The 19,898-nt window shown below is 47.4% G+C and overlaps 1 protein-coding gene across 2 annotated transcripts in view; it reads right to left on the reverse strand.

Annotated features, from left to right (window-relative positions):
* TENM2 (teneurin transmembrane protein 2) overlaps window positions 1-19,898 on the reverse strand; it is a 945,756-nt gene that overhangs the window by 87,487 nt on the left and 838,371 nt on the right. For both annotated transcript variants that reach the window (XM_023514814.1, XM_023514817.1), the window contains one exon: window positions 11,556-11,702. In XM_023514814.1, coding sequence (XP_023370582.1) covers window positions 11,556-11,702 — 147 coding nt within the window. The remainder of the gene's footprint in view (window positions 1-11,555; window positions 11,703-19,898) is intronic.

The raw sequence follows: 19,898 nt of genomic DNA on the forward strand, positions 1-19,898 counted from the left end.
ATACAGAGAGGTATGAATACTTAAAGCTGCCATGTAAATAAAGTGGCTTTAAGGCATTTTCTAGAAACTGTCTAGTCAAACCTCACAACAGGCCTATGACATTGGCATCATTGTTTTCAGTTTATGGATGAGAGAACTGAGGATCAGAGAGGTTATGGTCTTTGCTGCCAGAAGCACAACTGGTAAGAACCAGAGTGAGAATTTACAGCTGGGTCTATAAATTCCAAAGCCTGTAGACCACCCTGGTTACAGGGCATGGATCCCCCTGCTGGCCAGGTGAGTGCTGTCCAAGGTGGGTTTGGGAGAAGCTGCAGAGTGCCACGGAGGGCCGGGGCCCGCTGCCTCCCACCCTCCCCAGCATGCTCTCTCCACCTCCCCTTTTATTCTCTTGAGCCCCCTCTGTTGACAGGCCTCTGTGGTAGGGACCTCAGTGAGCACAGGGATGTCCCCAGGGCCCTTATGCTAATCAAGTACCCACCACCCATCAGGTGGCCCAGGGCTGCCACGCTTGGGAGAATCCTTCTCCACCAGCACTTGAGCTTCCCTTAAAGAGGCACATATTATGCTAAGTCAGTGGTTCTCAAAGTGGCAGCATCATCTGGGCACTTGGTCAGAATGCATGGTCTTGGGCTTCATGCCAGACCCACTGAATCTGCAACTCCAGGGTGGGGCCCAGCCATCGGTGCACCACGCCTTCCAGGTGACTCTGCTGCTCGCCTTATGCTGTTATGAATGCGTTAACTCAACTAAGCCTTGCAGCTTCCTGTGAGGTAGCACCTAGCCTTAGCCCCATGTCACAGAGGACAATGCTGAGCCTCAAACCTTGCTTAAGTTCATTCACACCATGAGTGGGTGGAGAAACTGGGACCTGACCTCAAGCTCTCTGATCCCACAGCCTCTTGATCACCCTGTCAGGCTATCTCCTGCGGGGGTATAAAATTGGAGAAGGCATTCACCATTATGTGCCCCATGTACCTCCACTTATCCTGGGTCTCTGAGATAAACCTTGGCTCAAACCAGTGGTGGTAGACACCTATTCTCCTGACGGTCATGGGGGTTCTTATAGTGGCAACAAAGCATGCAGAAAAGCATCCTGGATTCTGAGCCAGGAAATCAGGACTCCAGTCTCAAGTCTGCCCTGCCTGCTCTTTGACCTTGAAGAAGTCACTTTCCCTCTCTGGGCTTGGCAGCTGCTAGGGGCTCTGTATTTTAGCCTTTTTGCACCTGACATTCAGAGACTCTTATAGATGAACTCATTCTGTGATTCCCATAAATGAAATGGTAGTGAACTTCAGTTCCAGGAAACTGGGAGCAGGGGCCAGCTCAGGGATGACATACCTCGAGGACAGGTAGAGGGAGAGAATGACCTTGGGAAGGTCTGGGGAGGAAGGACAGCACCAGGCACAGAGGTTTGGGGACACCTTGTAGTTTTCTTTGGATTTGCATTTGGCCACAGAGTTCTGGCCCCTCTCCAATCCCCCCGAGCTCTTGGCTGAGAGGATAGAAAGTCAGAGAAAAGAGCACAGGGCTGGGGCAGCTGCTCTTGCTGTGCTGCGGAGACGCCTCGCTATTTAAAGTCCAACTGCTCCACTTTCCCTTGCTCGCCCCCCTGGCATTCCATGGCCTAAGCACTTCGTGGCAAGGATGCTTTCCAAATCCAAGACGGTGTGGGGGGAAGCTAATGCCAATGGTATGTCTCTGCATGCTGCAGGATTTGTACTTCGGAGGGGCTGAGGTTTCAACACTCACAGACCCCTGCCCTGAGCCCACACACAGCACTCAAGTGCTCAGAGGGGCCCAGAGGAGGGCTCTTGAGCAGGATTCTGGGTCCTGGCCTGGCTCTGTTTTAGCTGGGGAGCTTGGGTCAGCCCTTCACCGCCCTGGCTCTTAGTTTCTGGTCTATGTAAAGGATAGTCAGAGGCTCTTAGGGCTCTTCTGGGTATTGTCAGAATGTATTCGAGCCATGTGGGTAAAGGCTTAGCACAGGCCTGGCCCCTAGCAAAGGCTCAGTGTCTCAGGCCTCGGATATCATGTCCTTTGACATCAGGCCAAAAGACACTCCCTGGTTTTGGACCATCCAATCCCTCAGATAGATGTGTTCTTGGGAGATGTTAATATCTATACCAGATTTTTCAACCTGAGCATGGCTGGTATCTTGGGCCAAATCATGCTTGGTTGTGCAGGATTTCTCTACAGGTAGGATTTTTAGCAGTAACCCTGGGCTCTACCTACTACGTGCCAGTAGCACCCACTCCACAGTTCCACTGTCATGACTCGTCAATGCCAGATGTCCCCTGGAGAACACAGAGGTCCTTGGTAAGAGACCCCTGGTGTGGGCTGGGGAGAAGATTGTAGGAACACAGGCCCTTGACTCTTAATTCAAATGCTGGGCTCAGAAACCAGGAAGGCACTTGCTACCTACCCCCTGGGCAGAGACTCTGGCCAAGGCACTAACACAGAAAGCCAACATAATGATACCAAGGCCACCTCTTTGCCACCAGTTAAATCTGTGTTTCAATCCCTTAATTCCCTAAAATAAGTCCATAGTGATTTAAATGATTAATATTTTTTTCAGATTATGCATTTTCATCACAATTTTATAATGAATATTTAATTTGTCATCTAATCAGATAAAAATATAATCCCTTAAGAGACACTTAATAACCATTTAAATGACTAAAGACCTGATTAGAAAAGACAGAAGGTACAGTGTTGGGTAAACTCATAAACCATAAGTATCTTTTTTTCTTTTTTAAAAAACCACATATTCAGGGAAGTGCCTGTGGCTCAGTGAGTAGGGCGCTGGCCCCATATACTGAGGGTGGCGGGTTCAAACCCAGCCCCAGCCGAACTGCAACAAAAAATAGCCGGGTGTTGTGGCGGGCGCCTGTAGTCCCAGCTACTTGGGAGGCTGAGGCAGAAGAATCGCCTAAGCCCAGGAGTTGGAGGTTGCTGGAGTGACTTCGCTGCACTCTACCGAGGGTGAAAAAGTGAGACTCTGTCTCTACAAACAAAACAAAACAAAACAAAACAACAAAAAAACCCCCACATATTCAATGGTCAAATGAATTTACCCGAAGAAGGTTTTCAATGGGAAAGTTTTATCTTTGGGGAGATTTTTTTTTTCCTGGAACCTCTTGGCAACAACAAACTCTGTACTTGTTGGAATCTTCTTTGTTAGCGTTTTATAAGAAGGGAGACAATGGCATTAGGAGAAAAGCCATTTATCACAGTGGTTGGCTGAAAGGCCTGTTGCGAGTCTTACTCTCTTGAGCCTCCATATCCTTATATGTAAAATGGATGGAATATGATGAGAAAGACTCGTTGAACTTAAACACCAGTGTGAAGAAACAGACAATCTACAAGAAAAATCAGTCCAAGAACATTTGGGAGTGTAATGTTTCTATTAAGGAGACACTAACGGGTGATGGGAGAGAAGCAGAGAAGGACTTCATGGGGTCAAGACAGCCCTCTCTGGGGAGGGGGCATTTGACATACGAACTGAATGACCAGAATGAGACAGTCAAGCAAAGGCCCTGGGGTGGAACTCGGAGAGTCAGAAGCCTGGCCAGAGGGGCTGAAGCAGAGCTTCTAGAGAGGGTGAGAGAGGACAGGTCAGCAACAAGGCAGGGAACACACAGAGGACCCCCTAGGCCAAGGTGAAGCAAACATTTATTTTTGATTCTAACTAGATAAGAAACCCTTTGAGGGCATGGACTGAGTAGATTTACAATTGAAAGCCACCCTCCAGCTGCTGTGTGGAGGAGCAGAGAGCACCTGTCAGGGGCAGCAGCAGAGAGACTGGCTGGGAGGCCATTTCGCTATCTGGGTGCAGAGAAGCTCAGCATAGAGTCTGGAACCTGGAAGCTTTCAAACATCTTACTGACTACCATTTTTATATGCAGTGGAGAACGGGCTCTGTTTTTTTTTTTTTTTTGACAGTCTTACTCTGTTTCTTCAGGCTAGAGTGCTGTGGCCTCAGCCTAGCTCACAGCAACTTCAGGCTCCTGGGCTCAAGTGATCTTCCTGCCTCAGCGTCCCCAGAAACTGGGACTACAGGTGTACACCACCATGCTTGGCTAATTTTTCTATTTTATTTTAGTAGAGATGGGGGTTCACTTTGCTCAGGCTGATCTTGAACCCTTGACCTCAAGTGATCCTCCTGCCTTGGCTTTCTAGAGTGCTAGGATTATAGGTGTGAGCCACTATGGCCAGCCCTATCTTTTTTTTTTTTTGAACTCAATGGCGTAAAAAAAACTAACCCCCTGTCTTCAGTTTCCTAAACACAAGATTCTCCAGTCACATATGCCTGGGAAGACTGTATTCTACTGGAAGATCCAGAATAATTTCAGGGCTCTGTTTCTGTGTGCCCCTCTAGGGTTTCAGTTGGGGCTAATTCTGTTTCCTTCACAAGGAAGAAAGACCCAGCACCTGTCCAGTTGGCAGTGCCTCAAGGCCAAGATTTTATTTTTTCCTAAGCATTAGATATATTGTTTTCCTCTCTGGGAGCTAATTGGGGACTCTGTTTATGGCTCCAGCTACATTTGCCACAAGGTCTTTGGACTGCAAGGGGAACCTTCGTCCAACCCAATTAATAGAGCAATGTTGCACCTTTTAAGCTGTCCCCCCCACCCAGCCAGTCCATCAACATGATCAGCACACATTAATCAAGGCATTTACAATGGGTTCACTAAGCACTGTCTCTCATTGGAGGAAGAAACTGGGCTATTTGGACGTGAGAACCACAACACTTCCAGAGTCCCCAAAGTCCCTGGCTTGGCTCTGCTAAATGTACAGACAAGGTGAGTTATTAATTAACAAGTGAGATAAATGCCGGAATACGCAGCATCCCTGAATCATGTCAAACCAATTTGGATGGTTATGGGATGGGGAGGGAGGGGAAGGAGGCAGTGGGCGAGGGGTGGGTTCTGTCTGTTCCAAGTGCTTTGGACAGCCTCCAGTGTTATTTCTCCTCATTTAGACCTGGCTAGAGTGCCTTGGACAGCGTGCCTGGAGCTCAGGCCAGCATCCATATCTCCTAACCCAAGGCAGCCTCCTTTGAAGCAAAGTGAGGAACCAAGCCTTCAGATGGAGGTGGGAAATACTGCTTTGACAAGAATCCAGGGTGGAGTCCTTAACTTAGGGAGGGAAATGAAGAAGCTGCTGGTGGGCTAAAGAGTCCCTGCCAGGGGGTCACACAGATCTGTGGCTTTGAGGCCTCTCCATGCAGACAGAATTCACTGTGCTAGGATTTTTCTCAAGTCTGTGAGGCTGACACCCCCGCTCCCTAACAGTCCCTTTGCTGTTTTCATGCTGACCTAAGGTAGTCCACCCCCATACCCCCTCACACACTGGACTGTAATGGGCACAACAACAACATGTGCATACACCTTTTCAGACTGATAGTGAGCTCTCGGACACACATTACATTTTATTTATTTATTTATTTATTTATTTATTTTGGACAGAGTCTCACTGTATCACCCTTCGTAGAGTGCCGGGGCGTCACAGCTCACAGCAACCACAAACTCTTGGGCTTAAGTGATTCTCTTGCCTCAGCCTCCCAAGTAGTTGGTACTATATGTGCCTGCCACAATGGCCAACTATTTTTTTGTTGCAGTTGTCATTGCTGTTTAGCTGGCCTGGACTGGGTTTGAACCTGCCAACCTGGGTATATGTGGCCAGTGCCCTACCCCCTGAGCTTTGGGTACTGCCTACATTTATTTTTGTATTTCCAGTGTAGACCCTCAACAAATGTTTGTTAAACCATAAACAAATAAGCTAATGGATAGATGGATGGATGAGTGGGGGTGGGTGGGTGGATGAATGCACACCCTGATGACAGAAAGCTAAAGATTTTTGAATGTTGACAGAAACATCAGTCACCTCTCTAGTTAGGAATGGTGAGTTCTTCTAAAACACACCGAAGTTAGTCACCAAGAAACTAAAGGTGAAAATGTGTTCATGTCTTTTCAATTATTTATTTCTTTTTGAAATAAAATCCCTCTCTTTTTACTCCCCCAACCTGTTTTGGGGATGTTAGGGGTCAGGGACTGGGGGACAGGCTCTGTAACACTGGGGTGGGTCTGTCCACTCAGGGAAAACTCTTATTTAACAAAATTTTTCTCAAAACGTGGTCTGCAGAGTACTTGTGTCTGATCTCTGGGAAGCTTGGTTAAAGTGCAGATTCCTAGACCCCACATCTAACTTAATAAATCCGAATCTCAAAGGAGAAGGGCCTAGAAATCTGTTAAACCAACTGTCCATTCAGTTACACAGCCCTGAAGGTTGATAAGCACAAAGTTACAGCCTTTTGTGGTTAGATACATTGGAAATAATCATTGGTTGGGTTTCATCTATACAGACTGTCTCCATTCTACAACATGACATTAATATTAATAGCATGAATGCCAGCAGTAACCAATATGTGGGGGTGTTCTGTGAGCAGGTAGCTCATAAAATACCATACATTCTCTCACCTGCACTTCACTCCAGCTAATGGCCTGGGCATCGTCATCCCTATTTTACAGATAAGAAAATCAGGACTTTGAGCAGCAAAATGACTTGCAGAGTCGAGACACAAAAGCCAAGTCTGAAGCCTAGGCCCTTAGCTGTTGTGATGGCCCAGAAACAAACTGGGGATGTGAAGAAGCAAAATGCTTCCAGCGCAGTGTTGAGATGGAAGAGAGGCCAGAAAAGACACCTGCCCTAGTGTGGTAAGGAGGTCTACGTGCTGCCGGCAGACAAGCTCTGAGGAAGGGCTTCCTGCCACCCTCTGTCCCCAGCCCAGTGGCACTGGTTCCCTGGACTACAGGGTCACAGCTGCCCACACCCTGGAAAAGGCCTCTGGGAGGATTCCAGAGCTTTGGATAGCTTGCCCTCTGCTGGCTTGCAATGATGGGAATTGGGCACTGTGCGGAGAGAGGCCTGGGGCTCCTGACTCTGAGTTCTGGGTGATAAAAGGGAGTAGGGAGGAGTAAGGACTGTCTCACCAGGCCAGACGGTCTAACAACGCCTCCTCACCTTGCGGTTCCCACTTTTAGAGGAAATCTACACCCTCTCTCCTACCCCTGGCTGTGATGAACTAAACCTCGCACCTCTGTCTGGGTGGTGATAATTAAATATTATCTGCCTGTCACTTGGCACACATGTTGTGTGTATTCTCAGACTTTAATGAGCTGGTATTTGTCTTCTGTAAGCAAAAATATTTCTTTGAATCTCTTCTTTTTCAAATTGGGGTGAGCAGTTCAAGTGAAGATCTCTCACTATTAAAAAGACAGTCCACTGGCTGGCATGTCTGTCTGAACCGTTTCCACTTCTTTTTAGTGGCAAAGGCGGGTTGAGCTTGTTCCTGCAGAACCAGACACGGCTTTCTGAAGTTCCACGGGCGTCATGGGGCTGGGGGTGTTGGCAGACGTCGGAAGCCATCAGAATAAGAAGGTAGGGGGTTGGGTAAACTGTTTTTGTGGGGGATATTCTAACGCAGCCTTTTCCAGCAAGATTTGAAAATATTTGAGTGAACGTTTTCTCAATTGTCCCAAAGCAGACACTTTATTCAGTGCCATTCTAGATGCATAGGAGAAAAGTTAATGCATCACCTAGTGAATATCTTTGGATAGTGGTTCTCAAGAGGACCAGCACCCGTGTCTCCCGTATCAGCCTCACCTAGATAGTCACTAGAAATTCAAATTCTTGCATCCCACCTCAAACCTATAGAATCAGAAACTCCAGGGGTAGGGCTCACCATCCTGTGTTTCATCAAATCCTCCAGATGGTTTTGCTGCCAGCTAAAGTTTCAGAACTACCCGTGCACATAAAGTGCCAGGAGAACCCAGGTTGAAAAGACTGATAAGGGCTTCAAATATCTCTGTCTGTATTTGTATCTTTATCTCCGTTTAAAATAAAGAACGTATATCACTTTAAACTGAGTTTTTTTTTTTTTTTAAAGTAGAGTATTTCTAGATGGAAAAGTGATTTGCCTTTTCCAGTGTGCGCTGGAAGATTGCTCTATTATTTCCCCCATTCATGAGATTTATAACAAATGTGTCCGTTGCAGCTGCTCCCCGGGCAGGCATTCATGTTCTGCCTGGGCGCCTCTCTGACTCACTGCCAGGTTGTAAACCCACAGAGCCCTCCCTGAGAACTCTCAAAGCAGGACGAGGCCTGGGGCAGAGTTCCCACTCCCACCCAAAACAAACAAAAGGAGTGGCATAATTCGCCTGCCGTAAGGATGGGATCTAGAGCTGATGAACAACAACTTTAATATTTATCAATAAACAGCAAAGTGCTTAGCACACCTCCTAGGGAAGTAATTAACCATAAAAAGGATACTCTACACCAAGGAATCTCCTCCAAAAAAAGAACTCAGTTAATTGTGAATTGCTTACACCAGGTGAGAGAGAATCGGTGTCTCCCTCTCTCACCTGACATAAGCAACTCTAAATTAACGGGGAGTTTCTTTTTATAAACACTGTGCAGAGACTTTTTTTTTTCTTTGTGGTTAATTACTTCCTTGGGAGGTTCGTTTTAATAGTTCCCATAACAAGGCCATTATTGTCTTTAGCATAATCACTGCCTCATTCCCTTCTGTGGCTTGCCTTTCTGACACTTTGCCACCTCTGCCTGCCAGAGGAGCCCTGAATTGTGTCTGGGGGACAGTCCCCAGTCCCAGAAGGAGCAGCCCCTCTTCTAGCCCCACCACTGTGGGAATCTGGTGTTCTGGTGGGAGCTGGGATGGGGTAGGGCTGGTGGAAAGGGGGGTTGGTGGCACAGGGCATGTTGGGGAGACTAAGCCTCCCGAGTGCCCTCTCTCCCCTGTGTGTGGCATTCCAGCCATTTGCTGCGCTCTCAGCTGCTGACACCCAGAACAGGGAAGCGAGCCAGGAAAGCAGCTCCTTTCAGGAAGTAGAAGCTGATCTGTAAGCAACTGCTGTGCTCAGTGAAATCACCAGGGAGGCAAAGGCAAAAACAGTGAACCTTACCAGGAAAAGTGGTATGATCCTGACTCTCTCTTGAAAAATGCATTATGTAGTTATGCCTTACCTTGTTAAAAAATGAATTAAAGTGCCTTCTATTTTGGCTCTGTTTCAGGAAAGAGAAAATAAATGAATGGGAGCTCTGTAAACTGCGTCAGGTCTGCAGACTGTGTTGAGTGTACACTAGCAGTGTATGTATACCTGTTTATCTAGAAATTAAACATACATACCATGGCAATCAAAGATTATGGAAATGGCAAGATGTCCATTAAGAGGATGAGGAAAAATGAAAATAGGAGGCTTAGTGCTCTCATCCATCATTTTAGCAGATTACACCCCACTCTGGACATCTCTAAAGTGGACCCACTGGGGCCACGAAGGTGGGGGCTGATTTTGACTTGGTCTCTGATATTCCTGGAGTAGACTGACTGGCACAACCAAATAGCTGGACTCGGAAACAACTTCTGTTCCCAGTGAATTCTGAGCACCTATAATTTTGGTGGGGGTGGGCCACATACCTGTACTAACATTACACAGTACTCTTAGGAGACCAGCTGGCCCATGTGCTCACCTAACCCATTTTCGTGGCACTCCATCAGGAAATAGTGCGGGAAAATTCAGCTCAGAAGTTTAGAACAAGGACCGGAAGACTTTCCTCATAAAGAATCGAAGAGTGAATATTTTAGGCTTTGACAGCCATGTGGTCTCTGCTGCAATTTATTTTGCAGTTGGGGGTGAAAGCAGTCACAGATGAAACACAAACAAATGGGCATGGCCATTTTCCAGTATAAGGAGAGGTGTCAGCTAGCAGCGGTCTCCCATCTTTTTGGCCCCAGGGACTGATTTCACAGAAGACAATTCTTCTGGCAGACCCAAGGAGGGGGTGGTGGTGAAAGGGGAGCAGCTGTCAATACAAATGGGTTCACCTCCTGCTATGCAGCCTGGTTCCTAATAGACCATGCTCCAGTATCAGTCTGGGTATCAGATCGGTATCAGTATCAGGACTAGGGGTTGGGGACCCCAGTGATAAAGTATACAAAGTTTCAGTTGTGTAAAATAAATAAGTTCTGGAGATCTACCATACAGCACAATGTCAACAGCTACCAACATCGTATATTTAAAATATTTGCTAGTAAGGGGGAGGGGAGAAGAGAGAGGGAGAGAGGGGGAGGAGAGACGGTGATTGGCAGGAGGAGGAAGAGCAGTTGGCAGGATCTCACCTAATGTGCACGATGCGAGGGTGTTCAGCATGAGCCCTGGGCGAAGGGCTCAACTACAACTTGACCTTTGCCTTAGAATCGAAAACAATGTACCCTCATATTAATGTGAAATAAAAAACTGAAATAAAATACTTGCTAAGAGGGTAGATGTTATCTTAAAGTGTTCTTACCACAATTCCCCCCAAACCAAAAGAACCTCTCCAAACAAAAATAATAATAAAGGGGGTGGGAAGGGACTTTGGAGGTGATAGATACATTTATGGCCTTGCTGTGGTGATGGTTTCACAGGGGTACACTTCTACCCAACTCATCGAGATGGACATAGTAGTCCCCCCACCTTATCTGAAGTTCTGTTTTCTGGAGTCACCCATGGTCTAAAATATTAAGTGGAAAATTCCAGCAATAAACAATTCATAACTTTTAAATTATACACTGTTCAAGTCATGTCCTGAAATCTCCTGCTGTCCTGCTCTGTCCTGCCTGGGATGTGGATCATCCCTTTGTCCAGCACATGATGTTGCCCACCTATGTGTCACTCAGTAGTTGCTCCATCATCAGATGGAAAGAAAACATAGTATCTAAGGGTGAAGTATTATCCTCCGCGTTAGGCATCCACTACGGGTCTTGGAAAGCATGCCAGCCAATAATATGCACAGCTTTTTATATGTCAATTATACCTCAGTAAAGTGGTTTAAAAGAACTTTGTGAACACTGAAATTTGAATTTCACATCATTTTCACATGTCATGAAATATTATTCTCCTCTAGACCCCCCTAACCATCAACATTGTTAAAACCATGTTTAGCTCACTGGCTAGATTTGCAATTTGCTGACAACTGGTTAAAACATGGACTTCTGAGCCAGCTGCAGTTGTGTATGGGTCTTAATTTTACTACTGGTGGCTGGATCATCTTGAAAAGGTTACTAAGCCATTCTCTAGGCCGTGGGCGCCTCATCTGTAAAGTGACGTCTCCAAGGGCTGTAAGGCTGAAGGCATGCATTACTATGACATCTTAGCACAGTGTGCAGCACGGAATGTCATCACCATTGTCACCATAACCCCCAGGCCTGAAAGGTCTGATAGGACTAGTGACCCTGAGGGCTGAGCCAGGGCCAGCCACCTCTTTGTGGCATTGGGTACTTGGGAATTCCAGCACCAAATTGGTGCCTCCAGCCCAGGTCTCCAGGAGTGTCTGCCCGCAGGTGTAAGGCCCTTCTCTGCTGCGACTGCTTCAAAGGAAACGTTACCACGCATTGACAACAGTGTCAGGGAAGTCTTTCAGGAGGAAAAAGACTCATGACGAAAGCACAGACGACGCCGGGCTCTTGAGGGGCTGAGAATTAGAAGACGCTTGCTTACCTCCCTCATTATCCTTGTTATCTGCACAGGAGGTTTCCATGGCAACGTTGCATCCGGGCCCTCTCCAGCCGGTCTGGCAGACACACTGCCAGCTGTTCTGACCCAGAGTGCATCTCCCATTACCGTTGCACAAATCAGGGCAGCCATCTGGTTGGAGAAATGGAGAAGATGAGAAGGAGGGACGAGAGGCTGCGCTGGGGAGGCAGGGGAGCCATGCAAAGGGAAGCAAGGCCGCAGGGCAGCCACGGGGCCAGCCTCCCGGTGGGGCCCGCGCTTGCCTTCTGGAGAGTCAGGGGAGCAGGCGACGCATGCAGGTGCAAGACAGAGTGGGCCTGCAGGTGCAGGGGGTCCCCAGTGACAGCAGACCTGGGTCAAAGGCAAGTTTCCCAAAGCGGGGAGTTTGGTGCACGTCCCACGCAACTGAACAAGCGCTGAGCTGACAACCAGGCTAGCTAGGTCAGCTGCGATTGCCAGCCAGTAGCTCAGCATTGCTGCTACCTCAGAACGAACTTTTCTTTTTCTTTCTTTCTCTTGGTTTTAAAGAAGTGCCTTCTGAAGAAGAGAAAAAATTCCCTATCAACCCAGGCTGGAGGGAAGAACCTGTCATCTTTCAGAATTTTAAAGATATATTTTACATTTGATTATCAGGAGTTTCGCACGCCCGAGGTTCTGCTGGGCTACTTTCATGTTCTTGGATAGGTAATATTTTGCTTTCAGGGGCATTCAAACATGTTGGCTGCTTATCACTCAATCTGTGTATGGCATGATTTAAAAATGCTGTTGGATTTGAAGGCTAGGGAAGGAATAGGTTCTGGTGCCATGGAAAAGATAGAGGAATATATACAGGGTGGTCATAAAGTTTGTGTATTGAGTATTTTAAATCGCACACGAACTTTATGGCCTCCCTGTATATATGCGTGGGGGAAGGGGAGTGGGGTAGGGTAATTCCTATCTTGTGGTTTTATTTTCTCTGTGTATATGTGAAATCAGCAGCCTACCTACTTCCCTAATAACTCCCAAACCCCCAATAATTGCAGCTATGACTCTCCTGACCTGAGCTTGGACAAAGGGAGTCTGGGGCAGGAAAGTCCCAGACTTTCTGGGGGACAGCACCAAAAAGAGATGAGAAGGGACTCACTAGCAGAGACTCCGTTGCCCTTAAAAAGATGTAGAGAAGTGCAGAGAATGGTAGGATGTGGCCACACTCACAGAGCCCACTTGCTGGTAAGAATTCCTAGATATGTTTTCATTTTTCTTTCTTTTAACAGCTTTATTGGGGCATAATTTACATAGCATTAAATTCACCTGTTTTAAGTGTACAATGCAATGACTTCTAGTAGATTTATAGAGTTGTACACTGTAGATTTGCTTTCTTACTTCATCTAAATATACCCCAGTGACCATTAATTTAACTGTCCTTGAACAGTAACTTCCGAGATTAACTATCTCTGTCTTGACTCTTATCTCTGCCTCTGCTACCATTTATATTTCTATCTTTTTTTATTTTTTAAACCACACAAAGTTCAGGCTGGATTGAGCCACGGCTTTGTAGTGAAGGCGGTAATTGACCTGAAACCTTCCTGGCCCAAATCTTGTGGACTGAAAACCTGCGTCTCTCTTCCTTCTTTCTCTGGGTGTTCCGGAGCCCCTGGTCCGGCATCTTCCCTCTCTTCTCTCAAGCATCCCGTAGGAGAGCACTGATGAACTTAATTTGCACATTCCCAGTAGTGGGAATTTAAAGGACTCCTCCTAAGAAGAAAGATCTTGGGGGTCTGCCCTTGAGTTTTACCTCTTTTTTTTTTTTTTGCAGTTTTTGGCCGGGGCTGGGTTTGAACCCGCCACCTCCAGTACATGGGGCTGGCGCCCTACTCCTTTGAGCTACAGACGCCACCAGAATTTTACTTCTTTAATCAGAGGAGTTTCACTCCTCGGTGCTAGTCGCCTCTCCTGCTTTCCAGAATGTGGTATGGATGAGGATCTGTGAAAAGAGGGTCTGCAACAGAGGGGACCTGTGCTGGGCAGTCTGCAGGGAAACTGAGTTGTCTCTGAGAGGCCAAGTCAAAGGGCACCTCTTCTCTTTTGCTGCCCGGCCTAGCACCAAATCCAGCGTGCAAAGGAAGCACAGTGTTTGCACATCTCGAGAAAGGTTGTTTGGTCGCCTTCGCAAAGACCAGGTTTCCATGTCCATACTTTTCCTTACCCATGCGATGGCTGTGGCCCTCCCCAAAAGCCCTTGTGCATGCTGGGACAGTGCTCTGAGGGGACAACACCCCCAGCTGCAGAGAAATGCCACAAGCATTTCTGCAGGAGCAAAATGGAATTTGGTAGGAAAAGCCCCAGGGACGTTTCACAGGCTCTCAAGGAAAAGAGAATACCTCCAACCTCCAGCCACCTCCGGCTTCACAATTCCTGCCAGTAGAGTTTGGGGGGCTGGATCACAGAGAACACTAAATGACAGACCTACTGACAGTCGCCCAGCATGGCATCTGTTTGTTGGCTCTTTGTTATTTAGCTACTTTGAGGTCTCCTGTCTGACTACAATCATGCCCAAAGTCTCAACAGAAGCCTCATTGTCTAGGAAACCACGTCTGCTACCTAAAATCTAAATTTGCAAAGAACACCAGCGTGTCAGTCAGAGATACGCACTCAAAATAAGTATATTCCTGGATGGAAAGGAAGGAGGCTTTTTTCCTCCTCTTTCTCTCCTGATTCCTCCTCCCATCTCGCCCCCGCCGACCGACTGAAGGGAGATAAACAGACCACGGTGGCGGGTTTTCTCCACATCATATGAAGAAGATGAAAACACGAACAGTAGGAAGCTGGCAAATCTCTGCGAAGTTTCAGGGCAGCTGGGAATTAATGGACAGGACTTTGCTTTTAGCTTGAAGAGGAAGAAAGCAGCCCTGGGAGGTGCGTGGCGTTGCTAGGCAACCCCAAGCTACCCCCAGCACAGGTTCACTCTACTGGTGGCCTTCTGAGGAGGTGATTCTTTGTGTTTGTAAAGTGCAAAGCCAGCTTCTGCTTAAGGTAAAAACAAAATGTAGGAAGTAATTAGTCTGGAGGGCAAATGGGTATCAGCTGGCAGCTATTCTCTGGCGGGGATGCTGTAACTGAAGTCGAATTGGGCTTATGGGCTCATAGCTAGGCATCCAAGAAGTCTTCTCTACGAAGTCTTCTGGGTTCCAGGCTAGCACTGCTGGCTTCCTTGAGTGCTACCTCCAATGCCACCTGCACAGAGTGCCTGCGGCCATAACTATTTGGTTCCTCGTGTATGCAGCTGGAGAGAGCTTAAGTTGGAGGCTTCAAGTTCTATCATGACCTAGACCAGTGCTTCCGAACAGGGGCAACTATGTCTGCCCCCTTCCTCTCTCCAGGGGACGAATAGCGTTGTCTGGAGACTTTTCTTTGATTGCCACAATTTGTAGAGGATGCTACTGACATCTAGTGGGTAGAGGCCACACGGGGACTGAATACCCTGCAATGCTCAGGACAGCCCCCACACCAAAGAATGCGATAGCCTGAAATGACAACAGTGCCAAGGTTGAAAAACCTTGCCCTAGACAGAAATCCCCATGAGATCTGAGACGTGGGTGTTTGCAGTTGGACCCCAGAACCAGGTCTGATTTCAAGCACATAGTTGGTGCTTGAATGAATGGAAAACAACTCAGTGAGGCTTTAACATTTCAGTCTCATCTGTATCTATAAACTCCTCTGAGAGCCATGAGAAGCTAATAGGGACCTCCGTTCCCAAGGTGAAAAATCCCCTTACCAAGGAGAAATTTCAAGGGTACCAGCAAGATCTTGGGCTGGGTTTATCATATTCTAACCCATAGAGAGCTTATGAGGAAATCTGGGATTAAAAAAGCAAACTCCCAAAGATGCCACCACATTCTGATGGCTCCTGGATCTTCAACTGCTGTCCTCTGACCTCCAGCCCTGGACTCCAACTCGTATCCCAGCATCCCCAAATGTTCATTCATAAGCATCTCAACCTCAACAGAATCCAGCTCTTTGTCCTCCTCCCCTTCAAATTCTGATTCCTCCATCAATGAATTGTATCTCCTTGTGCCCCAAGCACAAGAATAAAACTTCCTCCTCCCTTCTCTCACCTCTGGTATCTAATTCCAACCAAATCCCACCTAATTTTCCTCTTAACTGTAACAAGTTCTACTTGTCCTCTCTCCTGAATATCTTAGACTCTGCCCTCCACTCCCAGCCCCACTGAGTCTTCATTAACTCCAGCCATCCTTATCTTTGGTCTGGACTCTTTTCAAAGCCTCATAGCCCATCCCCTGCCTCTAGTCTTGCACCATCATCCATGGACACTGCTGGAAATATTTCAGCTGCTTTCCACTGAGCCCAGGGTCAATTCTGAAGTTCTAAACCTGGATTGCAGACCTCACATGAACTGGCTCTTCCCCGGTCATCCTAGCTCAAGATTATTTTAGCCTTTGGTCAAACTTAAGCCACTTGTCTTTTCCTTACTTCCTCCTTCAGATGTCCATTCAGAAGTTATCACCTCCTGGAAGCTTTTCCAAAGCTCCCAAGCCCAGGCTCGATGCACTTGTCACGACAGCTTGATCGTTTCCTTTATGCCATCCTGTCCACCCCCCGTATCACGACTGTCTGACACCTCCTTGATGCTTGCGAGACCATGTGGCAGTCCTTCCTTAAGACATTTAACTGTCACCTGCTGGAAAATAGTGCATTTAGTTATTATCTATCGTGTGAATGGTGCCCCTCGAATTGTGCAGTGTACAGCTGGGCAGCTTCCCTGGGCACACCTGTTGTGGTGTAAGCCCGTTGGGGAGGGGCCACGCCTGGTTTCTCTACCCTTAGATTGCCAGTTCTTAGTAAATAGTTGGGGCAAATGATGAATGAATGATTTCTCACTGAAATCAGCATCTCCGATGCCCTTGGCAGAGTGGAAATGGAATAGTTTCTAAGACTTTCTACACATACGTTCCAACCACTAAAAAAAAAAAAAAAAAAAAAAAGTCTGTCGACACAGTTACCAAGTAGACAGGCTTTTTGCCTTAACAAAAATTAGGCATGAGCAAAATAATGTCTTCGGTATAGTAAAAAGGGGAGCATAAATGCACTTGAAGAAAGCTATAATTACCATAAAAGGCTTTTCTAAAAAAGCATCAAGAAACGTTCTGCCATGTGTGGCAATTTAGAGGTAGAAATAAGTGGCTAATATTGCATAAGAGGTATGGAGAGAGAAATAGGATTTTAATATTCAACGTCAAGCACACCAAAGAAAAGCAGAGAGGGCAACGCCCCCCCCACCCCCACCATGGAAAGGGGAAGCGAAAACACAGAACAGCCTGCCTGTAAATGCAGGCGGCTGACAAGAGATGCCCAACAAGGGAGACGTCCCCCTGTGGCTCAGGAGACCGCTAGACGAGTGACTCCTCGGTTAAACCCTCATGGAAAGTTTTTGTTTTCCTCATTAGGGAGGGAAAAAGTCTTAACCTGGTTCAGAATCCTAGTTCTGAAGTGAAACCTAGATCTGCCTCTAGCTGTCTGTGTGACCTTGGTCCAGTGGATGCACCTCTCTGAGCCACAGCCTGTTTGCAAAACTATATGTTCTACTAATTAATCTTATTTAGCAGCCCTTCCAACAGAATACAGCCTCCAGGACAGCAGAGATTTTTGTCTCTTTCTGTACATTGAGATATTCTCAGTGTCTAGAAAGATGGTTGGTATATAGTAGACACTCAATTCATGTTTGTTGATTAAATAACTGGAAGGATGAGGATGATACTGTACTTATTTTTTTTTTAATAGATGCCAGTGAAATGGTAAAGGCAAAGATTTTAGCAGAGCTTGGCACATTGTAATGCTCAGTAGATAATAGCACGTAGTGTTGATACAGTTGTTGTTATTAGAAATACTGCAACTGGTGTAGCTTCCTTTTTGTAGCATAGCCCGACGTGCAGGTCACTCTGAGATCAAGAAATGGCCAAGAGCCGTTCAAGGTAATAAGTGGGGGTTTCTCTGGTGTCCTCGGAGTGTGACTGTGTGTGCCCTAGGAATCCTCATTCTGTCTATGCCTACCAGCCCCAAATCCAGCGACCCCACACTGGTCTGGCTGAGTGGGAAGAAAACCACAGAAGCTAAAGGAAATTACGAGGCACAGGAGAGCTGAAGGCAGATAAATGGGGGTTGCTTCTCCTGGAAAGAAGTGCCCTTTTGAATATTAACTTCATTAGGGACATCTCCTGCCCCCCCCAACTCTTTCAAATATCACTGTTTTCCTGGAGCCGTGTGTTGTTGGAATTAGGAGCACACACTTAAATAACGGGGTTTGCCGTTACATTACAGAGCTCTGTACAGTTGTCCCCAGCTGATGGGGACTGGGGATCACCAGAGGTTCAGTTGCCATTTATACTAAACAACAGTGGCAAATGCTCAATCCAATGCTTGGAGGCACTTTGGGGACAACCTGCAAGTAATTTTGGAAGACTGGTTGCCAGAGAAGCACCCTTCTCTCTGGAAAACGGCAGCGCTTGTCCTTGTGGCTCACCTGCGTGTGCAGGAGGGAGCTGTGTGAGGCCTGTTTCCCGGCACAAGTTGGCATGAGCATGCAGCTGTCTGGGCTTTGTCAGAGATGACACAGGAAACTGACAGAGGCTGATGTCTCCTTTGTTTCAAGTGTCTGTATGTCTTTAAGGGGTCGTGTGGATGCCGGCGTGAGGGATGCTGGGGCTGGGGGCACTGGGAAGGCCAGGGATCCTTTCCATAGTCTACGGCTTGTCTTTTGCTTGAAAGGCAGAACTCCTGTCCACCCCGGGAGCAACAGACACAGCAGGGCCTCCCTGGGATGCTGGAAATTCAGATCCAGCTGCCTGTGCTGCCGATTTCTGGGACACACGTGGATTGTCAGTGATCAGCCTCATCTCTGTGTGGAGAAGGCTCAGCCTTGGCCACAGAAAAATGGAGTAAAAACAGCCCTTTCATACTTGAAGAGAAAGGAGAAAGGAAGCTGCATCTTATTTTTTGCTGTTTTGATGTTCAAGCTCTTGCTAATACTTTCCCTTTTCCAAGTAGACGATCCTGGGAGGAGGAGACTGAAAGTTTAGGCAACAGTGGCTGCAAATAGCTATTTCTCGGGAGGGAAGCCCCATGGCAGTTACTTGGTGGATTCAGACTGAATTGTCATCATCTTCCAGATTTATTTGGATCCAACACAACCTGTGTGCTCTCTGGGGTGCCTGCTTTCCCCCCTTGGAACACCCCCTTTCTTTATGCCATTTCACCCAATCAAAACAGCACGCAGTGGGCTACTCGTGGGAGTGACTGTCACCCTGTTGCCAAAGTGCACTCTAACTCATGCCATGCGCCTGCTGAAACCTCAGCAGGGTTTCTCCCATTGCTTTAGATCGGAGCAGAGCTTCTCAAAGTATGGTCCTGGGACCAGCAGTAGCATCACCTGGGAATTTGTTAGAAATGCACAGTCTTGGGCTCCATCTTGGACCTGCTGAATCTGAACCTCTGGAGCCATCTGCACTTTAACAAGCACTCTAGGGGATCCAGATGCCTGCTTGGTGGGAGAGCCACTGGGAATGGGTCCTAAACCCCTAAAGGAACCTCACAGGCCCTGCATTCTCTGGCTCTGCCCTTTTTTCCCTTCTCATCTCAGGTCACTTCCGTCTCTGCTCTCTGGGCGTCAGCTACACTGCCCTGCTCTGTTCTGGAACATAGCCTGGAAGAGAGCCTTCCTTTGGGGGATTGCACGTCCACCTCCCTGAACTATGCTCCCTGCACTCTCTTTAGTTAAAGGTATTCACCCTGTGCTCAGCTGGCCTTCACAGCTCTTGACATCATTCTAATTAAGCCTTTGTTTAAAGAAGTGGGTCTCAGCAGTGCCTGTGGCTCAGTGCGCAGGGTGCTGGCCCCATATACTGAGGGTGTGGGTTCAAACCCGGCCCCTGCCAAACTGCAACAAAAAAATAGCTGGGCATTATAGGGGGGGCATCTGTAGTCCCAGCTACTCTGGAGGCTGAGGCAAGAGAATCGCCTAAGCCCAAGAGCTGGAGGTTGCTGTGAGCTATGATGCTACAGCACTCTATCAAGGGTGACAAAGTGAGACTCTGTCTCTAAAAAAAAAGAAAAAGAATTTAAGGCTCAGGTGGCTCAAGTGGCTAAGGCGCCAGCCACATAGACCTGAGCTGGTGGGTTTGAAGCCAGCCTGGGCCTGCTAAACAACAATGATGGCTGCAACCAAAAAATAGCCAGCCGTTGTGGCGGGCACCTGTAGTCCCAGCTACTTGGGAGGTGGAGGCAGGAGAATGGCGTGAGCCCAGGAATTGGAGGTTGCTGTGAGCTGTGATGCCA

Source organism: Otolemur garnettii, unplaced genomic scaffold (genome assembly GCF_000181295.1).
Source record: "Otolemur garnettii isolate 467f Iridium unplaced genomic scaffold, OtoGar3 scaffold00003, whole genome shotgun sequence".
Lineage (NCBI taxonomy): Eukaryota > Metazoa > Chordata > Mammalia > Primates > Galagidae > Otolemur > Otolemur garnettii.